The 20,502-nt window shown below is 50.7% G+C and overlaps 1 protein-coding gene across 4 annotated transcripts in view; it reads left to right on the top strand.

Moving 5' to 3' along the window:
* The window catches only part of CNOT6L (CCR4-NOT transcription complex subunit 6 like), a 32,835-nt gene that overhangs the window by 7,276 nt on the left and 5,057 nt on the right, over positions 1 to 20,502 (top strand). For 2 of the 4 annotated variants that reach the window (XM_068153788.1, XM_068153787.1), the window contains exons 2-12: positions 1,512 to 1,624; positions 9,661 to 9,782; positions 10,994 to 11,180; positions 11,626 to 11,711; positions 12,909 to 12,998; positions 14,896 to 14,964; positions 16,288 to 16,445; positions 17,650 to 17,804; positions 18,546 to 18,697; positions 18,794 to 19,018; positions 20,061 to 20,263. In XM_068153788.1, coding sequence (XP_068009889.1) covers positions 9,671 to 9,782; positions 10,994 to 11,180; positions 11,626 to 11,711; positions 12,909 to 12,998; positions 14,896 to 14,964; positions 16,288 to 16,445; positions 17,650 to 17,804; positions 18,546 to 18,697; positions 18,794 to 19,018; positions 20,061 to 20,263 — 1,437 coding nt within the window. In that variant the 5' untranslated portion in view covers positions 1,512 to 1,624; positions 9,661 to 9,670. The remainder of the gene's footprint in view (positions 1 to 1,511; positions 1,625 to 9,660; positions 9,783 to 10,993; positions 11,181 to 11,625; positions 11,712 to 12,908; positions 12,999 to 14,895; positions 14,965 to 16,287; positions 16,446 to 17,649; positions 17,805 to 18,545; positions 18,698 to 18,793; positions 19,019 to 20,060; positions 20,264 to 20,502) is intronic. The other 2 variants (XM_068153789.1, XM_068153790.1) reach the window with 1 other exon arrangement.

The raw sequence follows: 20,502 nt of genomic DNA, 5'->3' as shown, positions 1-20,502 counted from the left end.
GAACTTAAGGCAGCCTTGCAGTGTCTCACCACCCTCACTGTCAAGAATTTCTCCCTAATCTCCAGTCTCAGTCTGCCCTCCTTAAGCTTCAATCCATTACAGTCAAACCATAGACCAAAAACCTGACCAAAGAGTGAAAAGGAATCCCAGGGTCAGAGCCTTGCTCAGGCTTTGCTATGTGATGTAATCTTGGCATCCAGAGAGATCTTAGTGCTGTGAAAAACCCCAACCCTCTCCATCTATCCACAGGTCATAATAAGTGCTTCTCTCATCCACTCAAAATATTTCTAACTCATCTGCTGAACTCCACTCACAGCTTGCATTGGGTTGGAAGGGAGCCTCAGAGGTCATCTTGTCCAACCCCCCTGCAGGCTGCAGGGACACCTCCAACTGGAGCAGGCTGCTCAGGGCCACATCGAGTCTGATCTTGGATGTCTCCAGGAATGGAGCTTCAACCACATCCCTGGGCAGCCTGTTCCAGTATTTCCCCACTCTCATTGTGCAGAACTTCTTCCTGATATCCTACCTAAATCTCCCCTGCTCCAGTTTCAAACCCTTGCCCCTCATCCTGTCCACACAGGCCCTTCTGAACACTCCCTCCCCAGCCTTCATTTCAGATACTGAAATGCAGCTTTAAGGTCTCCCTAAGAGCCTTCTCTTCTGCAGGCTGAACAACCCCAATTCTTCCAGCCTGTCCTCAAAGGAGAGGTGCTCCAGCCCCCTGATCACTTTACAGATGATTCCAGGGCCCTGCATCACAGGTCTGGTGTATTAAAGTAACCTGTTTGCCATCTCACTCCTTCACAGTCTTTCACTGAGATTAGGGAGGAGAAGGAGCAAAATGATTGCACAGGTACCAGAATGTTCCTGGAGACTGAGCTACTCCCAACAGCAAGATCTAATTTGGCTGGAGGCAAAACTCCCAGTGTGAAGCCAGCTCTGCCCAGCACTTGTGCCTGTGTGAGAAGTTGCCTGGCCCCATTCTCCTTTTGCTTTCTGAACTTTCCAAAACAAGAAGGGCTTAGAGGAAAGGCGTTCACAAGTGGAAACTTCTGCTGGCTGCAGAGCTCAGCCTGGGCTAGCTCTCCCCCACTCCCAGGGCCAGCTGACAGCTCAGCCACCAGAATGAATATCACTTGAGTTTTAAGGCACAGAGGAAGCAGTGCCCAGTTTTCTGGAGCCCTATTCAGCACTCCTCCCGCTGGCCTTTTCCTGCCCAGAGCTGGCAAGTCCCATGAGTCGATGCAAAGAGAGTTTCCTTTTACCTGCAGCACAGTTTGTGACAGCAAACAGGCAGCAAAAGCTGTGCTGCTTTTACAGCCCTTGCAAATCAGTTTGAAGCTTCCTACCTGTATCAGCAGGAAGCAGCCTGTGTCGTGTGTGAAGGGCTTGGGCAGCTCACACAGATCCATGCTCCAGCACAAAGCAGTGAATCAACCCTTTCTGAAAGGCCAGCAAACACTGGCAGCTTCAATGTGCTACCCATGGTTCCTGTCTGTGTTTCTCCCCAGGGATGTCTGGGTGACAGCTCTCTGCTTTGCTCTGTGTTAGTTCTGCTCCAGCTCTCAGCCTGAAGCAACAAGAAGAGCAAAGGATATTCTCCATGTGTCAAAGCTCACTCGAGGTAAAAGACATTTCTTTAATCATAGAATCATGGAATTGTTTCAGTTGGAAGAGACCTCCAAGAGCACCAAGTCCAACCATCAACCTAAGACCACCATGGCCACTAAACCATGGCCCCAAGTGCCATGGCCACAGGTTTCCTGAACACCTCCACAGCTGGGGACTCCACCACCTCCCTGGGCAGCCTGTTCTAATCCCTGACCACTCTGGCAGCAAAGGAATTTTTCATCTGCAGCCTTACCCTCCCCTGGCACAATTTCAGGACATTGCCTCTTGTGTCCTGTGCCCATGCCTGATCTGTAAAGGGAGATGCATCTCCTTGTGCCAGCAGGAAGCTGAGTGACTTCACACCATTCCCCTCCCCAGCTTAACACGGAAGAGACAAAAGCATCTGGAGGGTTTGAAGGAGACCATTCCATCAGCAGGTCTCAAACACCTTTTTAGGCCCTCAAATCTTAGTGTTAAGCACAAGGAGCAGGAAGGGCTGCAGGCCACAGAGCTGAGAACATACAAACAGTATGGGGAGACACTGGAACAGGTTGCCCAGGGAGGTTGTGACTGAAGGCTGCCCTAGTGCTGGGATGAGCAGCAAGCTGTTTCTCTGCCAGCTGTGGTCTCCCCTGGGTGCTGCCAAGCCAAGCTCCTTGTGCTCAGGTTGAAATTGATGGCCATTTCTTGCCTGGCATGGACAAAACAACCCTGGCCATCCATCTTTGCAGGGAGATGAGTACAACTCAGAAGTATTTTCTACCTGCAAAACGCTGTGGTTGAAAACCTTGAGCTGTCAACAAGGCTGCAGCATTCCTGAAGCCACACCTGCCTCTTCCTCCTGCCCCCAGTGTCTCTGCTTTTGCTTTAGGCTCTTTCAGTAAAGCAGCACTCTGCCTGCAGCCCAGCTGGCTAGGACCAGGCTGTTGGAGTCTGTTTCCCTTTGTAACTTCCTATCAGAGATCATTATCTTTTGTACAGCACTTGGTGTGGTGAGCACTTGGGCTTCCTAGCACCTCAGTGCCTTGAAAGCTTTAGTGCTGTCAGTGCCTGATGGCTTCTGCACCAGCAACTCTGCACTGAAGGCCCATGACCAAAACTTGGTGTGGCAGGGAGGGGAGACCTCAAGGAAGCCTGTGCAAGCACAGGCTGTAGGGAGCTGCTCAGTTCACTTCTCAGCTGCCTGCATATTCATTTCCTGCTCCCTGCAGAGACTGTCCTGGGCTGCTGTTGCTGTGCTTTCTCATTTCCCACCTTGCTGGAATGCAGCTAGGAGAGTTTGTGTCACTCAGCAGCACTGATATTTTTTTCCATGCTAAATCTGGTATTTGGAAGTTTAAGCCTGGTGTAAATGCACAGGGGGAAGGATTGGGATAAGCAGATGCAGAAGCAGCAGAGCTCACTGGCTTTCCATACCCAAATGATATGCTTTTGTCAGGCCATGAGGCAAGCTGGTTTACTGCTTTGATTAAATAGACCCTACCAAGGAGGAGATTTATTGCCTATAAAGTGCTTTATTGTCAAGAGCTCCCTTTCCTTTCTCCTCCAGCCTAGGTCCTTTGAGCACTGGTGCAGCATCCTGGGGGCTGTGCTATCAAAAGGCTAATTTTCTGTGCCAGCAACTCAAAACAATCTCCACTATTAGCCTGGACTTTTCTTCCCCTGCCTTTCTCTTCCCTCCCCTCTGCTTTTAAAGTCTTGAGCTTTGACTCATCCAACCTCTACCTGTAGCTGAACAGGGCAGGCCTTGTGACTCTGAAGCTGTTTGAAGTCACTTTTGTTCGAGCAAGGTGGCAAATTCCTCTCTGCCATTAATCATTGCTGCAAAGAACAGATTGTGAGTGATAAGCTGCCCCTGAGCTTTCTATCACCCAGGGAGTGGAGCTGGGGTGCTGCTGGGCTTTGCTTATTTTGACCAAGTGCTGGCAGCCTCCCCCTTAAAGGGCAAGAGAACATCATAGCCACAGAAAGAAACCTCATTCCTCCTTCTCTCCAAGCACAAACCTCCCCTGTGAGGGATGGGAAGTTATTGATGGTTTGAGTTGAGTTTGAAAGGAAGGAAGAAATGCTCACTGAGATCCCTTCCAGGCTGCTGCAGGGGCTGTGTGCATGAATGAATGATTTTAGGGGAGTTTTGGCTCCAAAACCAGGCCAATAGGTGACTGCTCTCCAATTATTGATCCTGAGGAGCTGAATCAGACAAGGGGTTGGCTCAGGGACAAGCTGAACAGAGTCTCTCTCATGAATGAGCTGAGGTGTGGGATTAGGCTGGTCAATAAACCATCTTTCCCTGGAGGGATGCTCAGACAGCACCACACTTGAGGCTTGCTCAGTCCTTGGTGTTTTCAGTCCTAGGAGAGAACCTCCTGCTTTGCACTACAGCCCTGTGCAGCTGCCTCCCTTCTGTGCCCACAGCTCAGGACAGCATTTTGGCTTGAAGCTCACTACTGATCCAGCCCTGGCTGCCTCCTTCCCCAGACTCCCAGTGACTTCAGGTCCTAATCCTTTAAACCACTTTGTCCTGTATCTCATTAAAAGCCCAGCACTCTCCAGGGGCTGGGGCAGCATTGCAAATGGGTCATTTCTTTCAGCAAGGGGGGGAAACAACTCATGTAAATAACTAACTGTGCTCCTGAAACCATCCCTTTGGGGGCTAGATTTGTTTACAGGCTGGCTGGTGAAGCTCCTTGCCCTACAACAAGACCCCTTGTATGCATTTCTGCATAGCAGAGCTTAGCTTTTGAGGAGCTGCCTGCCCTGTGAGTAAACTACCCCCTAAGAGCTCCTTTGGAAGCAGTAAAGCTAAGCCTGCTGTTACTCTGACTTGGGGCAGGTACTCAAGACTTGGCAGCCAGACAGCCAGACTGTCTCAAACAGAGCAGAAACTGTTCCTTTGGAGTAAGGACTGAGGAGTTAACCAAGCACAGAGGTTAAAAATAACCCCCTCAGTGCTCCATAGCCTTGGCCATGCAGCAAATTGTTCAGCTCTTCTTGTAAGTGGGGGTGTGACAGGGAGGAAGAGGAAGGGTGGCAACCTGGGAGATTCTTGTGTCACCTGTGATTTAAGACAAGCCTCTAGACTTCATTTGGAGGAGATGAGGGAACAGGGGGAAATAACTACTGGGTGTATGGCAGTAGGACAATTAGCATTTCCATCAAATGAGTGCCAGTTGGCTCTAGAAGTAATCAAACACAGCTCAGCTCTTTCCCTCCCTTCCCACTCCTCCCCTTTTGGTGTTTGTTCTTTGGGGTTTTTTTCCCCCTTCCAGGATATTTTTCCTATGACTTATCTCTGCTTCTCTGGGATTTGTTGAAGCAATGACATGAAGCCCTCTGTGATCCCACCTTGCTGGCACACCCAGGGCACCCTCCCTGCACACCAGCAGCCTTGCTGGCACTCCCAGGGCACCCTCCCTGCACACCAGCAGCCTTGCTGGCACACCCAGGGCACCCTCCCTGCACACCAGCAGCCTTGCTGGCACTCCCAGGGCACCCTCCCTGCACACCAGCAGCCTTGCTGGCACTCCCAGGGCACCCTCCCTGCACACCAGCAGCCTTGCTGGCACTCCCAGGGCACCCTCCCTGCACACCAGCAGCCTTGCTGGCACACCCAGGGCACCCTCCCTGCACACCAGCAGCCTTGCTCTCCTCCCTTTGCAGCCCTTTCACCCCCCTTACAAACCCCACAGATAAAAATGGCTCTTTTGCAGCTGGTGCTGCAGCTTCCCTGTGCCTGCACACGTGCACACACCCTCTGGCCTCCTCAGCCAGCAGGAGTTTGCACTCCTGGGAGGAATCACCATCTGGGAAGTGGATGGACAGCAAGCTGCTGCTGCTCAGAGGAAAGAGGAGTGATGGAGGGCTGGCTGGTGGGTAGCTTTCAGAATGCTTTGGCAGTTTGACTCAGCTGTATACAGAGCCTGAAACTCAAAGCAAATCCCAAAGAATGTGACTGCTGGAGGCCAGGGGTTTGAGCTGTGCCAGCACCTCTGTGAGCACAGGGCTGGAGCAAGGGGAAGGTGCTGCAGCTCTTTGCAATCTGCCTCCTTGCTGGGAGCCAACAATTCATTTAGTCTGAGGGATGAAAGGACTTGGACACACCACCACCTTAGAGTCACTGTCATGTAAGAATTGCATCTTCTCACCTCCCTGGGGTCATCATTTTGCAGCAGCACAGAGCTCTAAGGGATTTTTGACCTATCTGGCTTCCATGTCCTCCTGCAACCTAGATGCCAAATAATCTGGGCAGCCTGGGGCAGCCTTTCTCTTTCCAGTGCACAGAGGTTAATCCCTCTGCTTGCCTTTGGAAAAGGCAGGCTGACTTTGTTACAAACCATGGTGGTGCAGTTGCTGTCTCACAGCAGCCCTGAGCTAGTGCCTCTGGTGAGTTTGGATGTGCTGTGTAATGGAGAGCTCCTCTCTCTGCAGCTGCTGTTGATTTCCCCCACCCATCCCAAAATACTAACACTGTGAGTGAAGCAATCCCTCAGTCCCTGTTTTCTCTTGTGTTGATGCAATTTGCAGGGCTGCCTTCAGCTTCTCCCTCAGAAGAGCCAGAGCTTGCAGCTCATGCTGAATCCTAGCATTGGTTTGATTGCAAGAGCTCAGCAAGGCCAGCACTGCCAGGTCACCACTAAGCCCTGTGCCTCAGCACATCTACACAGCTTTGGAGACCCCTGCAGGGATAGGGACTCCACCACTACCCTGGGCAGCCTGTTCCAGGCCTCCACAGCCCTTCTGGGGAACCTAAACCTCCCCTGATGCAACTTGAGGCTGCTTCCTCTTGTCCTCTTTCTTGTTCCTTGGATGAAGGGACAAAGCCCCACCTCACTCCAGCCTCCTTTCAGGGCAATGAGGTCTCCCCTCAGCCTCCTCTCCTGCAGACTAAACACCCCCAGTTCCCTCAGCCATTTCCCACAAGACTTGGTGGTCTTCACAAGTGCTCTGCTGCTCCCTGTGCCCTCCCTATCTTGGGTTCTCCACCTCTGTACACCTTCAGAGGGCCTTAGATAGTTAAGTGCAGAAGAGCAGTGCCCTTTTCTGTGATTACCTTCTGTTTAGGAGCTCCAAGCATGCAGAAGATCCTCTGTTGTCCAAACAAAGTGTCTTCAGAGTCACAGCCTGCTCAAAACTTTCTTCCCTAACAGTCCTCACACCATCAGTACAGTTCCAGCACTCCTCAGGGTTTTTGTGGCTTTAATTGGCACACAAAAGCCAGCAAACAAAGCAGCACAGGAGCACAAAAGCACAAAACAAAGGCAGGCACAGACCTGCTGCTCACAAAGCTTCCAAAGCAAGCAGTCTCCCCTGAGTCCTTTTTATATGCAGCTGAGCTGGAGCTGCTCAGCTTCACCTGAGCCCATAGCTGGGCTCTCAGCTGAGTGGTCTCCAGGCTCTTGAGGATGGACTTGGCAGCCAGTAAGCATGACAGAAACCCCCAGACTGCAAAGCTTGCTCAGAGCTTCAGTGTTCTGCTGTGTTCATACCCAGGTTGTCTTTTATTTACACAGTGTCAGGGCCACACTGCTGAAGTTTCCATGGTTAGATCTGGAGTGGAGAGCAAATTTTAGTAGCTTCCAAAGATTCCCAAGGGAATTCCTTGGAAGAAAAGCTGGCAAGTGTTGCTTTGTGGTCCCAGTTGAAAAGCAAAGACTCTGCTTGTGTCACACCTCTCTTAGCTGGAATTTAGCAGAGGCCTCTCTTGAACCATCCCCCAGGGCAGCAACTTCACAACAGCTCAAGCTGACCTAAATTGGTGCTGCTTCAATTCCCACACCCCTGGCTTGGGCTTCCTGCTTTGTTCCTTGTGACAGCACAAATGCATCTCTGCTCTGGGGGTTAGCTGGTGCAGGGACCTCAGTGCAGCTCCCTGAAAACCAAACAAAAGGAGGTTGGGGTTAGTTTAGTTCCAGGACAAGCAGAGGCAGGGGGAGATGGGAATGATAGGAGTTGGGAACCCAGGAAGAAATCCCTTTTTATTCTGCATAAGGACATGTGGTGGCTTTTAAGTCTTGCTCAATGTTGCTGTTAATGCAGCAGAAGGGAAAAAACCACCCACCAAACTCTATTGGATTTAGGTTTGTTTTCCCTTTTCTGTAACTCTGGGACTGACTCTGCTGCTCCTTTGACTCACCACCATTTCAGAACAACAGCCAAGTGACTAACATCTGAGAAACTTGCCTGCCTCTGACTGGCAGCTCAGGGCTTGTCCCACTGCACAGCCTCTGACTGCCCCAAATTGCTGTCAGTTGCCAGGGCACTTCTCCCAGCCAGCCAGGTTTCAACATCAGCTAATTGGGTTCCCCTTGCCAAGGAGGAAGCTGGAATCCCAAAGCTTTTTGATGGTGTCACCCACACAGTGGTCATCTACTTGGCCTGTGGGCAGGTATGGATGAGTGTGGGGTGACTCAGATGGTCTAAACAGGATGCTTTGGAAGACTTCATCACCGGGCCTTGGGGTACCTGAGGAGGCTCAGGGGAGACCTTACTACCACATACCACTACAGTACAGTTTTTGCTGCAGCACCCAAACTCCTTGGAAAGGCTGAGAGAGCTGGGTTTGTGCAGCCTGGAGAAGAGAAGGCTTAGGGGAGACCTTATCACCATGGAGCAGTACATAAAGAGTGGCTACCAGGAGGATGCAGACTCCCTCTTCACAAGGAGTCCCATGGAGAAGACAGGGGGGGATGGGGACAAGTCACTGCTGGGGAGGTTCCAGTGGGACTCCTGAAGAACATTTTTCCCCATGAGAGCAATCAGACATTGGGATCATCTCCCAAGGGAAGCAGTGGATTGCCCTACACTGGATAGTTGTAAGCCTCAGCTTGAAAGGGTGCCCGGGAGGTTCCACCTAAACACAAGGGAAAACTTGGCTGTGAGGGTGCTGGGACCTGGAGCAGGCTGCCCACAGAGGTTGTGCACTCTCCTTCTCTAGAGACTTTCAAGCCCCATCTGGATGTGTTCCTGTGTGACCTTTCCTGGGCAGGAGGGGGGTTGGACTCAATGATCTCCAGAGGTCCCTTCCACCTCCTAGCATTCTGTGATCTGCAGCATTTACCAGTGAGGATGAGCCCAAAGCCCAAGCGCTGGAGGCTGAGCGCTCCCCGAGCAGAGCCTGGAACTCCGATGGGGTTGGGAACTCTCCCTCCTGCTTTTGGGTTTCTGAGGCAAGAATTTCAGGTGTAATCCTGTGTCCTTAAGTCCTCTCTTTTGTTCAGCACCCTGAAGGGAGTGGCTGCAGCTGAGCAGCATGGGCACAGAATCCTCTTACCCTGTAGCTTTCCTCACCGTATGACTGCACCTGGAAATAGAAGTTGGCTATAATTAGGCCTGGGGCTCACGTCTGCTCCATGCTTCCAACAGGGAGCCTTAATTCAGCCTGAACAGAATTTCCTGGGGTGGTCAGCAGGGAAAGAAGCCCCAAGACCTGTAACTGAGACCCTTGGCAGGGCAGCCCTGACAGCCCCTCCTGTGCAATGCCTGCATGCATCAGGAAGGCAGGGAAGGGACTGTTTAGAAGGGCCTGTGGGGATAGGACGAGGGGCAATGGTTTGAAACTGGAGCAGAGGAGACTAAGGTTGGACATCAGGAGGAAGTTCTGCACAATGAGGGTGGTGAGACACTGAAACAGGTTGCCCAAGGATATGGTTGAGGCCCCATCCTTGGAGACATTCAAGATTAACCCTGGGCAGCTTGATCTACTTTGAAGTGTTTCTGCTGACTGCAGGGGGTTGGACAAGATGACCTTCGAGGGTCCCTTCCAAAGTGATGCAATCTGTGATTCTGTGAAAGTCTGGGTCAGGGTAGCACAGCAGCTGCCTGCAGGAACCCCAGTTTAGAAGGAGAAAAGGTCCTTTTCCATTCCAAACCCATGTTCTGCAAAGGTCTGAGCACCTGCTGGCACTGGCAGCAGTTGGGCTGCTGTCAGGATGATAGTCTGGACCGTAAGTGTGGTGTTGTGGTGCCTCTGGGGAAGGAGATCTCCTGGCTGGCTGGAAAGGAAGAAATGGTGTGGGGTGGCAGACAGTGATGGTTGTTCTGCTCTTTCAGACTAACAGGGATGCCAAAGGAAAAATATGATCCTCCAGATCCTCGCAGACTTTACACCATCATGTCAGCAGAAGAGGTAGCCAACGGGAAGAAGTCACACTGGGCTGAATTGGAGATCTCAGGTGAGTTGTTCTGGGCTTGAGTCTGGGCCTAGCAGAGTTGGTGCCCCAGAATCACACCAGACACTTTCAGGCTGAGGATCCTCTGGTGGAACCAGAGTTTTCCGAGCTGGGGGAGGAGGAGTCGGTTGACTGAGCTTAGGGACAGCTCAGACCCTGAGCAGCTTGATCTAGTTGGAGATGTCCCTGCTTGCTGCAAGGTGGTTGGACAAGATGACCTTTAAAGGTCCCTTCCAACCTGAGGCATTTGTAGAATCACAGAATGGCTCAGGGTGAAAGGGGCCTTAGGGATCATCTACTCCAACCTCCCTGCCATGGGCAGGGATGCCCCTCAACTAGGCTTGGTTGCTCAAGGTCTCATCCAGCCTGGTCTTGAAACACCTTTGTGGAGGAGGCCTCCACAACTTGTCTTGGCAACCTATCTGTGACTGCCTGATTGCCTTGAGGCTTGGTTGGCTCACATGCAGCCCAGTGGATTTAAAAGCCCAGCTCAGATTGGAGGTGAAGTTTTGGGTAGCACATCTGCTTCCCAAGAACTGTCTCTCTCCTTTCAACTGGGAGATTGGGAGGGCAGACTTAGACTGGAAATCAGGAAGAAATTCTATCCAGTGAGGGTGGGGAGACACTGGAACAGGTTGCCTGGGGGGGCTGTGGAGGTGTTCAAAGGCCAGGTTGGATGAGGCCCTGAGCAGTCCAGTCTAGTTGAAAGGGCACACAGTGGAGAGGTTGGAGTAGATGATCATAGAATCAATAAGGTTGGAAAAGACCTCAAAGATCATCAAGTCCAACCTCTCACCCAAGACCTCATGACTACTAAGCCATGGCACCAAGTGCCACATCCAGTCCCCTCTTGAACACCTCCAGGGACGGTGACTCCACCACCTCCCTGGGCAGCACATTCCAATGGCTAACAACTCTCTCTGGGAAGAACTTTCTCCTCACCTCCAGCCTAAACTTCCCCTGGCACAGCTTGAGACTGTGTCCTCTTGTTCTGCTGCTGGTTGCTGGGAGAAGAGACCAACCCCCTCCTGGCTACAACCTCCCTTCAGGTAGTTGTAGGCAGCAATAAGGTCTCTGAGCCTCCTCTTCTCCAGGCTAAGCAACCCCAGCTCCCTCAGCCTCTCCTCGTAGGGCTGGTGCACACGATGCTGCATGAGGTCCCTTCCAAGCTGAGGCACTGTGTGACTCCCTGCTTCTCTGCTGTTCTCTCTCAGGCAGGGTGCGGAGCTTGAGCAGGTCGCTGTGGTCGCTGACGCACCTGACCGCCCTGCACCTCAACGACAACAACCTCACACGCATTCCACCTGACATTGCCAAGCTCCAGAACCTGCTTTACCTGGACCTCTCATCCAACAAACTCAGAAGTTTACCAGCAGAACTAGGAAACATGGTGTCTCTCAGGTGAGAGAAGGTACCTGCTTAACCTCTCAGCACTCTACACTCTGGGGTTAGGTGGAGACTGTGGTCGTTGGTTTCAGTTCTTCTGTGTAAAATCATCCTGAGAAACTCCAGATCCATTCAAAGCTTCAGTTGTAGCCTTTTGGGTTCACTACCCTCCTTTCCTCACCTCCACAGGTCTGTAAGCTATGGATTCTTCTGCTCTGAAACACTCTTTTGAGACTTGGTGATTGCCTGCTCTTTGAATTCTCCTTGATTGACTTTTGTGGTTTGGGGGTTTTGAGGCCTTTTTGTGTTGTTGCTGTTCTTTGAGAGGGGGAGATTGGCACACAACAGCAACAACAACAAAAAGCTCAGGGTGAGAAGTGGGAGCTGGGAAGGTGAGCACCACTTGTGGAGTTTGCTTCTGAAGTGCTCCTCACCTAAAGTGGTTTTGCATTTGCTGCAGGGAATTGCTTTTGAATAACAATCTGCTACGGGTTCTGCCTTACGAACTGGGACGGCTCTTCCAGCTCCAGACCCTAGGTCTGAAAGGTGAGTTCTCTACACTTCACTTTTCCTTGGGGTAGTTATTTACAGCCAGCTATTCCCTTGGAGTAGTTAATTTTTCCTTGGAGTAGTTAATTTTCCCTTGGAGTAGCTATTCACAATGACTTTTTCCTTGGAGTAGTTATTTATAGTCAATTATTTCTTGGAGGAGTTGTTTACAGTTAACTTTTTTCTTGTAGTAGTTCTACACAGTTATTTTTTTCCTTGGAGTAGTTATTTGCAGCTAAGTATTCCTTGGAGTAGTTATTTAGAGTCAATTATTTCTTGGAGCAGTTATCTACAGTCAGTTAATCCAATTAGTTACAGTCAGGTATTCCTTGGAGTAGTTATTTACAGTCAACTTTTCCTTGGAGGAGCTATTCACAATTAATTGTCCTTGGAGTAGTTCTTTATAGCCAACTATTCCTTGGAGGAGTTATTTACAGTTAACTTTTTCTTGTAGTAGCTCTACACAGTTAATTTTTTCCTTGGAGTAGTTATTTATAGTCAATTTTTTTTCCCTTGGAATAATGATTTATAGTCAGTTATTTCTTGGAGTAGTTATTCACAGCCAGCTATTCCTTGGAGTAGTAATTCACAGTTCATATTTCCATGGAGTACTTATTGACAGTCAAGTCTGGCTTGGAGTAGTTCTTTGTAGTTAACTTTTCCTTGAAGTTATTACTTAACAGTCAATTATTTCTTGGGGTAGTTATAAACAGTCAACTAATCCTTGGAGTAGTTATTTACAGTTAACTTTTCCTTACAGTCAGCTCTTCTTTGGAGTAGCTCTTTCTAGTTAGCTATTCCTTGGAGTAGTTCTTCACAGGTAACTTCTCCTTGGAGTAATCCTGACTTGCCAGGGGGGCTGGGCTCAGAAGCTCTGTGCCTTTCCTCACAGTTTATGCCAGAGAGTAAACTTGTAGTAAAACTGAGCTGGGCAAAACGATGCTGCAGGTTCTACTGCTCCTAAACCTCCTTCTGAGGCTTAAATTCCAAGTTTCAAATCTGCAGCCTTTAACCTACTGTCAGTGACTGAGGTGAGCTGAAGGAAGGAGGCCTCTGTTCTGTGGTGTTCTCCAGTTTCCAGTCAGAATACCTTCTGAGTCAGTCTGGCTGTTCTCAGAGAGATTTTCCTTGCTTGGAAAGCCTGAGGAAAGCCAAGCAGCTCTTCACCCCTCTGTTGTTCTCTGCTGTTGGCAGGCAATCCTTTGTCACAAGATATTCTCAGCCTCTACCAGGATCCGGACGGAACTCGCAAGCTACTGAACTACATGCTTGACAATCTAGCAGGTGAAAGCCCTCCCCTCCCCTCCTGACTGACCCATTTCTGACAGCTTTTCCTGCCCAAACAAAAGGCTGAACCCCTGAAAGGAGAGTAGTTTCTGACTGCTTTTGCATTTCTGTCAGGTGGTTTCAGGCACACACACAGGCAGCCAGTGGGAAGCAGTGCTACAGGCTGGGGTCAGAGTGGCTGAGAGCAGCCAGGCAGAGAGGGATCTGGGGGTGCTGGTTGATGGTAGGCTTAACATGAGCCTGCAGTGTGCCCAGGCAGCCAAGAGGGCCAATGGCATCCTGGCCTGCATCAAGAACAGTGTGGCCAGCAGGAGCAGGGAGGTCATTCTGCCCCTGTACACTGCACTGGTTAGGCCACACCTCGAGTACTGTGTCCAGTTCTGGGCCCCTCAGTTTAGGAAGGATGTTGACTTGCTGGAACGAGTCCAGAGAAGAGCAACAAAGTTAGTGAGGGGTTTGGAACACAAGCCCTATGAGGAGAGGCTGAGGGAGCTGGGGCTGCTTAGCCTGGAGAAGAGGAGACTTAGGGGTGACCTTATCACTCTCTACAACTACCTGAAGGGAGGTTGTAGACAGGCTGATGATGGTCTCTTCTCCCAGGCACCCAGTACCAGAACAAGAGGACACAGTCTCAAGCTGCGCCAGGGGAGGTTCAGGTTGGATGTTAGGAAGAAGTTCTATACAGAAAGAGTGATTGCGCTATGGAACGGGGTGCCCAAGGAGGTGGTGGAGTCGCCATCATTGGAGGTGTTCAGAAGGAGACTTGACGGGGTGCTTGGTGCCATGGGTTAGCTGTTTGGGTGGGTTGGATTGGTTGATGGGTTGGACACGATGATCTTGAAGGTCTCTTCCAACCTGGTTTGGTTTATTCTATTCTATTCTAATAAAGAGGCTGGCACATTGGCTAAGCTTTGCCCACCTTGCAAGCTAGTTGTCCCCTCTGCTGTTTGAATGCTAGAATGGTTTGGGTTGGAAGGGGCCTCCAAATGTCATCCAGTACACCCCCACTGGAGTCAGCAGGGACATTCTCCACTAGAGCAGGTTGCTCAGAGCCTTCTCAAACCTGACCTTCAATATCTCCAAGGACAGGGCCTCAACCACCTCCCAGGGCAACTTGTTGTTCCAGCAGCCTCATGGTGCAGAACTTGTTCCTAACATCCAATCTAAGTCTGCTTTTCTCTCATTTCAAACCATTGCCCCTCATCCTGTCCCTGCAGGCCTTTGGGATCAGTCCCTCTGCAGCCTTCTTGCAGCCTCTTCAGGTACTGGAAGGCTGCTGCTGGTTACAAAGGGCAAAGCCTTCCTTGCTGAAGCCATTTTGATACTTTCCACTGGAAATTATATTCCAAATGCACACAGAATGCCCAATTTAGGTCTAGAAATACTAAAGTGATCAATAACATCCAGTACCTGACATAAATCCTGCTTTATAGTTCTGTAACCAAGCTGCAATAGAGGAGTTCACACAGGAACACCTCCAAGTGGGTTTGGAATGCCTCCAGAGATGGAGACAGCTCCACAACCTCTCTGGGCATCCTGCTCCAGGGCTCCAGCACCCTTAAATTAAAGAAGTTCCTTCTAATGTTCAGATGGAAATTCTGATGTTCAAGTTTGTGCCCATTGCCCCTTGTCCTGTCCCTGGGCACCTCTGAACAATGCCTGGTGCCATCCTCCTGCCGCCCACCCTTGAAGTATTGATCAGTGTTGGTGAGATCCCTCCTCAGGCTGCTGTTCCTCAGCCTAAAAAGCCCCAATTCTCTTAGTCTCTGACCTGGGGGGAGCAGTGGTTGCAAAGCACAGGATGAAACATTATTGTTCCCTCATCATTTTGACCTAGAAACTGCAAGTCCCAAAAGCAGACCTTGAGTTAATCACTGCTCTCCCTTTTCTGCAGTTCATCCAGAGCAGCTGCCTCCAAGGCCATGGATCACTTTAAAGGAACGAGACCAAATTCTGCCCTCAGGTAACAAACCCCAAATATCTGTGATTCTTTTTCCCCTTTGTTCACACAGTGCTGCACTGAAAAACTTCTCTTTGGCTTCATTTTCTGAAGCTTTAGGTGGATCAGATTGGAAACAGCAATTTGTGTCCATAGGTAGCAAACCAACGAACACCTGGCTGTGCTGTCAGTTCAGCTTTTCTCCTTTGAATTTGCCTTTTTAGGCTTTTTCCTAACTGCTCCATCCCCTGCTGCCCAAGCAGAAGAGCTTGCTTTAAACAGTCCATTGCTCAGAAATAACAGCATCTGCAAAAGAACTGTAGGCAAATGCTGTGTCTGCACACACAGGCTGACCAAAGTGAGGCTTGGAGAAGTCTTCCTCTGCAACCAAACTGGTGGAGGGGCCTGGTTCTGGAGTCAGCTTAATGCCCTTTGTTGTGCAAGGGGTTTCTCCAAGTTCTCCATATCTAGGGGCTCTTCCTCCTCTGCACAGCCTGGTTGTAGCCCTCAAAAAGCTTCTCTAAAGAACTAAAATGCTCCTGTTGTTATTTATTCCTAATCTCCAGCCTAAATCTGCCCTCCTCAAGCTTCAATCCATTGTCCCTCATCCTATCACTCCAAGCCCTTGTAAAAAGTCCCTCCTTGACTCTTCAGGTACTGGAAAGTTGCTCTAAGGTCTCCCTGAAGGCTTCTCTTCTCCAGGCTGAACAACCCCAGCTCCCTCAGCCTGTCCCCACAGGGGAGGTTCTCCAGCCCTGCTCCAGCAGCTCCATGTCCCTCTCATGCTGGTGGCACCAGAACTGGAGGCAGTGCTGCAGGTGGGGTCTCAGCAGAGCAGAGGAGCAGAATCCCCTCCCTGTGCTGCTGCTCTCCCTGCTGTGGATACAGCCCAGCACACAGCTGCCTGCTGGGCTGCCAGTGACTATTGGTGGCTCACAGGGAGATTGTCACTTTCTGACACCCCCAAGCTCTTCTCCTGAGGGCTGCTCTCAGCCTGCTCCTCACCCAGCCTGGATTTGTGCTTGGGATTGCCCCGGCCCAGGTGCAGAACCTTGCACTTGGTCTTGTTGAATTTCTAGAGGTTGACTTGGGTCTACCTCTGCAGCCCCTCTGGATAGATCCTTCCCTCTAGTGTGTCAGCAGCACCATGCAGCTTGGTGTCACCTGCAAACTTGCTGAGGGTGCCTCAATCCCACTGCCCATGCTGCTGACAAAGAGCTTAAACAGCACTGGTCCCAGCACCGACCCCTGAGGGACACCAGGTCCAGAACATACCTTGAACAAGGTCATTTTTTGTCACTTTGTGAGGCTGATCACCTTTCCCTCTGTTTCTTTCTGCCCTTCCAGCTTCATTCACAGTTATGTGTTACAATGTCCTGTGTGACAAATACGCCACCCGGCAGCTCTACGGCTACTGCCCGTCCTGGGCACTCAACTGGGAGTACAGGAAAAAGGGGATCATGGAAGAAATTGTCAACTGTGATGCAGATATCATTAGTCTTCAGGTAACTGGAAACCCATTCTTCTTCATAAGAAAGAGAAAATGTTAAGTTCCTCCTCTGGAGTGGAATCCTGAGAGCACCACATCCACCTGCTGGCTACCAAAGCCTGGGGTTTGCCAACTCGAGCTGTGTGCACAGCTCCTCCTTTACATCTTGGCTTGTGTTTCATGAAATGAGACAAATTAAATGAGGTAAAATTGGCTCAGTCAGTTGGTAATCTCTAGTGGAAGATCAGGATTGAAGCTTGAGGAGGGGAGATTTAGACTGGAGTTTAGGAAGAGATTCTTGCCAGTGAGGGTAGAGAGACATTGGAACAGGTTGCCCAGTGAGGCTGTGGATGCCCCCTCCCTGGAGGTGTTCAAGGCCAGGCTGGATGAGGCCTTGAGCAACCTGCTTTAGTGGCAGGAGGTTGGAACTAGATGATCTTTAAGGTCCCTCCTAACCCAAACCATTCTATGAATCTGTGAGTCTATGAATCTGTGTCTCTTCCCCCTCAGATGAGCATCCTAAATAGTCTCCCTCTGGGTGGATGGGAGAATATAAAATGCTCTGTCACCACACTGCCACTGATCCTACTCCATTCCTGCTTGGTACAGCAGTCAGAGTCTCAAAAATACTTGCTGTGGCAAATAAAGGCTGTTCAGAGTTCAACATCATTTGTCCTTGGTACCTGTATCCTTCTGTGCTATTAGAAGTTCACTGCTGATGCTTAGAACACTTCTGCCTTTAAACTGAGCTTTCCATTTGTAAGCAAGTTTTTGGTAAGCAAAAGTCTTCCACAGGAAGAGAGGAGTTACCTTGGTCTGCAAACCTCCAGAGATCAACCTCTGAAATCCTCCTGGAGTCCAAATGTCACTGCAAAGGAACTGTGTTGTTAGAGAGCAGTGAGAGACCTTTGTGTGAAAGAGCTCTCTAGAGGAACTACTAATTGCTGCTGGATATCCTAAGCTTTAGCCTAGGGCAGTGTCCACATTCAGGTGTCAAATGCATCAGGTGTAAGCCATTGCTGTCACCTCCCTTTTGGGGGCATTCCAGCACAGCCAGGAATGCAGACCCACTGCCAGCAACCCATTAACCTAGGAAGTGAGAGGATTCGTGCTAACAGAAGCTTTTTTGCTTTGCTGAGAGCTGCTGACTGCAGGCCAAGGCAGGCCCAGGCTGGCTTGGCTTGACTTTGGTAGCCTAAGGCCTTTGTGTTCCCTTGCAGGAAGTGGAAACAGAGCAATACTTCACCCTTTTTCTGCCAGCCCTGAAGGAGCGAGGCTACGATGGGTTCTTCTCTCCCAAGTCTCGTGCCAAAATCATGTCTGAGCAGGAGAAGAAGCACGTGGATGGCTGTGCAATATTCTTCAAAACTGAGAAGTAAGGGCCAGGAGCAGCTGTGGCAAAATCCCTGAAACCCAGCAGTTTAGGGCTGAAAGCTTCCCTCTCTTAGTGTCTGTAAATACCTGTGGGGTGGGTGTCAAGATGAAGGGCCCAGGCTCTGTCTCTTCTGGGACAGAACAAAGAACAAGAAGTACAAGCTGGAACCCAGGAGGTTCCACCTCAGCCTGAGGAGAAACTTCTGTGCTGTGAGTGTGCTGGAGCCCTGGAGCAGGCTGCCCAGAGAGGTTGTGGAGTCTCCTTCATTGGAGAGATTCCAACCCCCTGGACTGGAACGTGTTGCCCAGGGAGGTACTTGAGGCTCCATTCCTGGAAATCTTCAGGGTCAGGCTGGAGAAGGCTCTGAGCAACCTGCTCTAGTTGACTGCAGGGGGGTTGGACTGGATGACCTTTGGAGGTCCCTTCCAACCCAAACCATCCTATGATTTTGTGTCTCTCACTTCTGAGGAAGTGTCATAACCTTTGACTAGTCCCCTCAGAAGTGCACACTGAGACAAATCAACAGCTCCTAAACCCCAAGTATGGCCTGGGAGTATTTTGCTTGCCAGACCCAGAGCTCTCTCCTGGCTGGGGGAGTGGTTCTGAGACCTGTCTTTGCTTCCATAAACTGCGAGGACAAAAGAAAGTTGCCTCACCCTGTCCTGCAGGCCCTCTCCTTGGAGATGAGTGGAGTGGAGATGGAAAGCAGGTCTCCTCACGCTGTTCTCTGTGTCTAATCAGATTCACACTGGTGCAGAAGCACACTGTGGAGTTCAACCAGGTGGCCATGGCTAACTCAGAAGGTTCTGAGGCCATGCTGAACAGAGTGATGACGAAGGACAACATCGGAGTCGCCGTGGTGTTAGAGGTGCACAAGGAATTATTTGGAGCAAGTGAGTAGGAGCCTGGGTGTAAAGAGGGAGGATCTGCCACATTCCCACATTCCCATCAGCTGTTCCCTGTTAAAATGTGTGTGTTTGTTTCTCCAGGTATGAAATCGCTTCACGTGGACAAGCAGCTGCTCATCGTGGCCAATGCCCACATGCACTGGGACCCTGAGTACTCAGATGTCAAACTCATCCAGACCATGATGTTTGTCTCAGAGCTGAAGAACATCCTTGAGAAAGCCTCCAGCAGGCCCAACAGCCCAACAGCAGATCCTAACTCTATCCCTCTGGTGCTGTGTGCAGATCTCAACTCATTGCCTGATTCAGGTGAGACTGGTTTGGGCTTCATTGTTAACTCAACCTCTGGAGAATCCTCTTTTCCTCCAAGGGTGTTGGATGGTTTGCACTTCCCTGGGCTGGTGTGGATGAAAGCTTCTCAGCAGCAACTGTCTTTCAAAGTCTGGCTGAAGAGAATCCAAGTCCTGTACCTCAGTCAACTGCTTTTTGGGATCATAGAATCCTAGAATGGCTCAGGTTGGAAAGGACCTGAGAGATCATCTCCTCCAACTCCCTTGCCATGGGCAGGGACACCTCTCAACTCGCCTGGATCAGTTGTATGCTCCACAAAAATTGGTTGCTCCTACAGAGATGTAGAAAAGCACAAGTAGATCTTAAGTAAAGGGTTAAATAAATGCTCACTGCTTGAGCAGGAAGCAGGGCAGATGTGAGTTGGTGATGGAGTCTGTGTGCTGTGGGTTTACTGCAACCTACCAGAAATGGTGTCAGAACCTCTGCAGAGCCTCAAGCATGGACAAGGAAGCTGCTGTGTAGATTCCCTCTTAGATGTAAAAGCACTTAGAAGTGCTTTTGTGATCTCCTGGTGCCTTGGTTTTGAACTCCAAGCCAACGTTCCCTGAATCCTAGGATGGTTTGGGTTGGAAGGGACCTTAAAGATCCTTAAAGCTCCAACCCCCTGAGATGGGCAGGGACAGCAGGTTACTCAAGGCCCCATCCAGCCTGGCTTTGAACACAGGCATGGAGACTCTACAACATCATCTGGGAAACCTGTTCCACCCTCAGGGTGGAGAATTTCTTCCTCATGTCTATTCTAAACCCTTCTACTAAAGTCTCCCTGGAGCCTTCTGTTCTCCATGCTGAGCAACCCCAACTCTCCCATCCTTTCCTCACAGGAGAGCTGCTTCAGCCCTCAGATCACCTCCGTGGCCTCCTCTGGACCTGCTCTCACGGCGCCGTGTCCTTGTGTTGTGGTGGGGGCGGCTCCATAGCTCTCCAGGCTGGCTCTGAGGAGAGAGGAGCAGGATGTTGTGTTGTCAAGCCCTTCCCTGACCCCCTTTCCCTTTGCCCCCAGGGGTGGTGGAATACTTAAGCAACGGCATCGTGGCCGACAACCACAAGGACTTCAAGGAGCTGCGGTACAACGAGTGTCTGATGAACTTCAGCGGCAGCGGCAAGAACGGGGCCTCGGAGGGCAGGATCACCCACGGCTTCCGGCTGAAGAGCGCCTACGAGAACAACCTGATGCCTTACACCAATTACACTTTTGATTTCAAAGTAAGCAGCTCAGGGCCAGGCTCTGCACACTGGCCACAGCATCCCCCCTGCAGCGCTGCAGGCTGGGGACAGAGCGGCCGGAGAGCGGCCAGGCGGAAAGGGACCTGGGGGCGCTGGTTGACAGGAGGCTGAACATCAGCCAGCAGTGTGCCCAGGTGGCCAAGAAGGCAAATAGCGTCCTGGCCTGGATCAGCAATAGTGTGGCCAGCAGGAGCAGGGAAGTCATTCTGCCCTGTGCT

The sequence above is a fragment of the Melanerpes formicivorus genome, unplaced genomic scaffold (genome assembly GCF_026170545.1).
Source record: "Melanerpes formicivorus ecotype bairdi unplaced genomic scaffold, bMelFor1.0.p_v2 SCAF_27, whole genome shotgun sequence".
Classification (NCBI taxonomy): Eukaryota; Metazoa; Chordata; class Aves; order Piciformes; family Picidae; genus Melanerpes; species Melanerpes formicivorus.
Note: the sequence above shows the minus strand (reverse complement) of the source record. Positions and strands in the feature narration are given on the sequence as shown.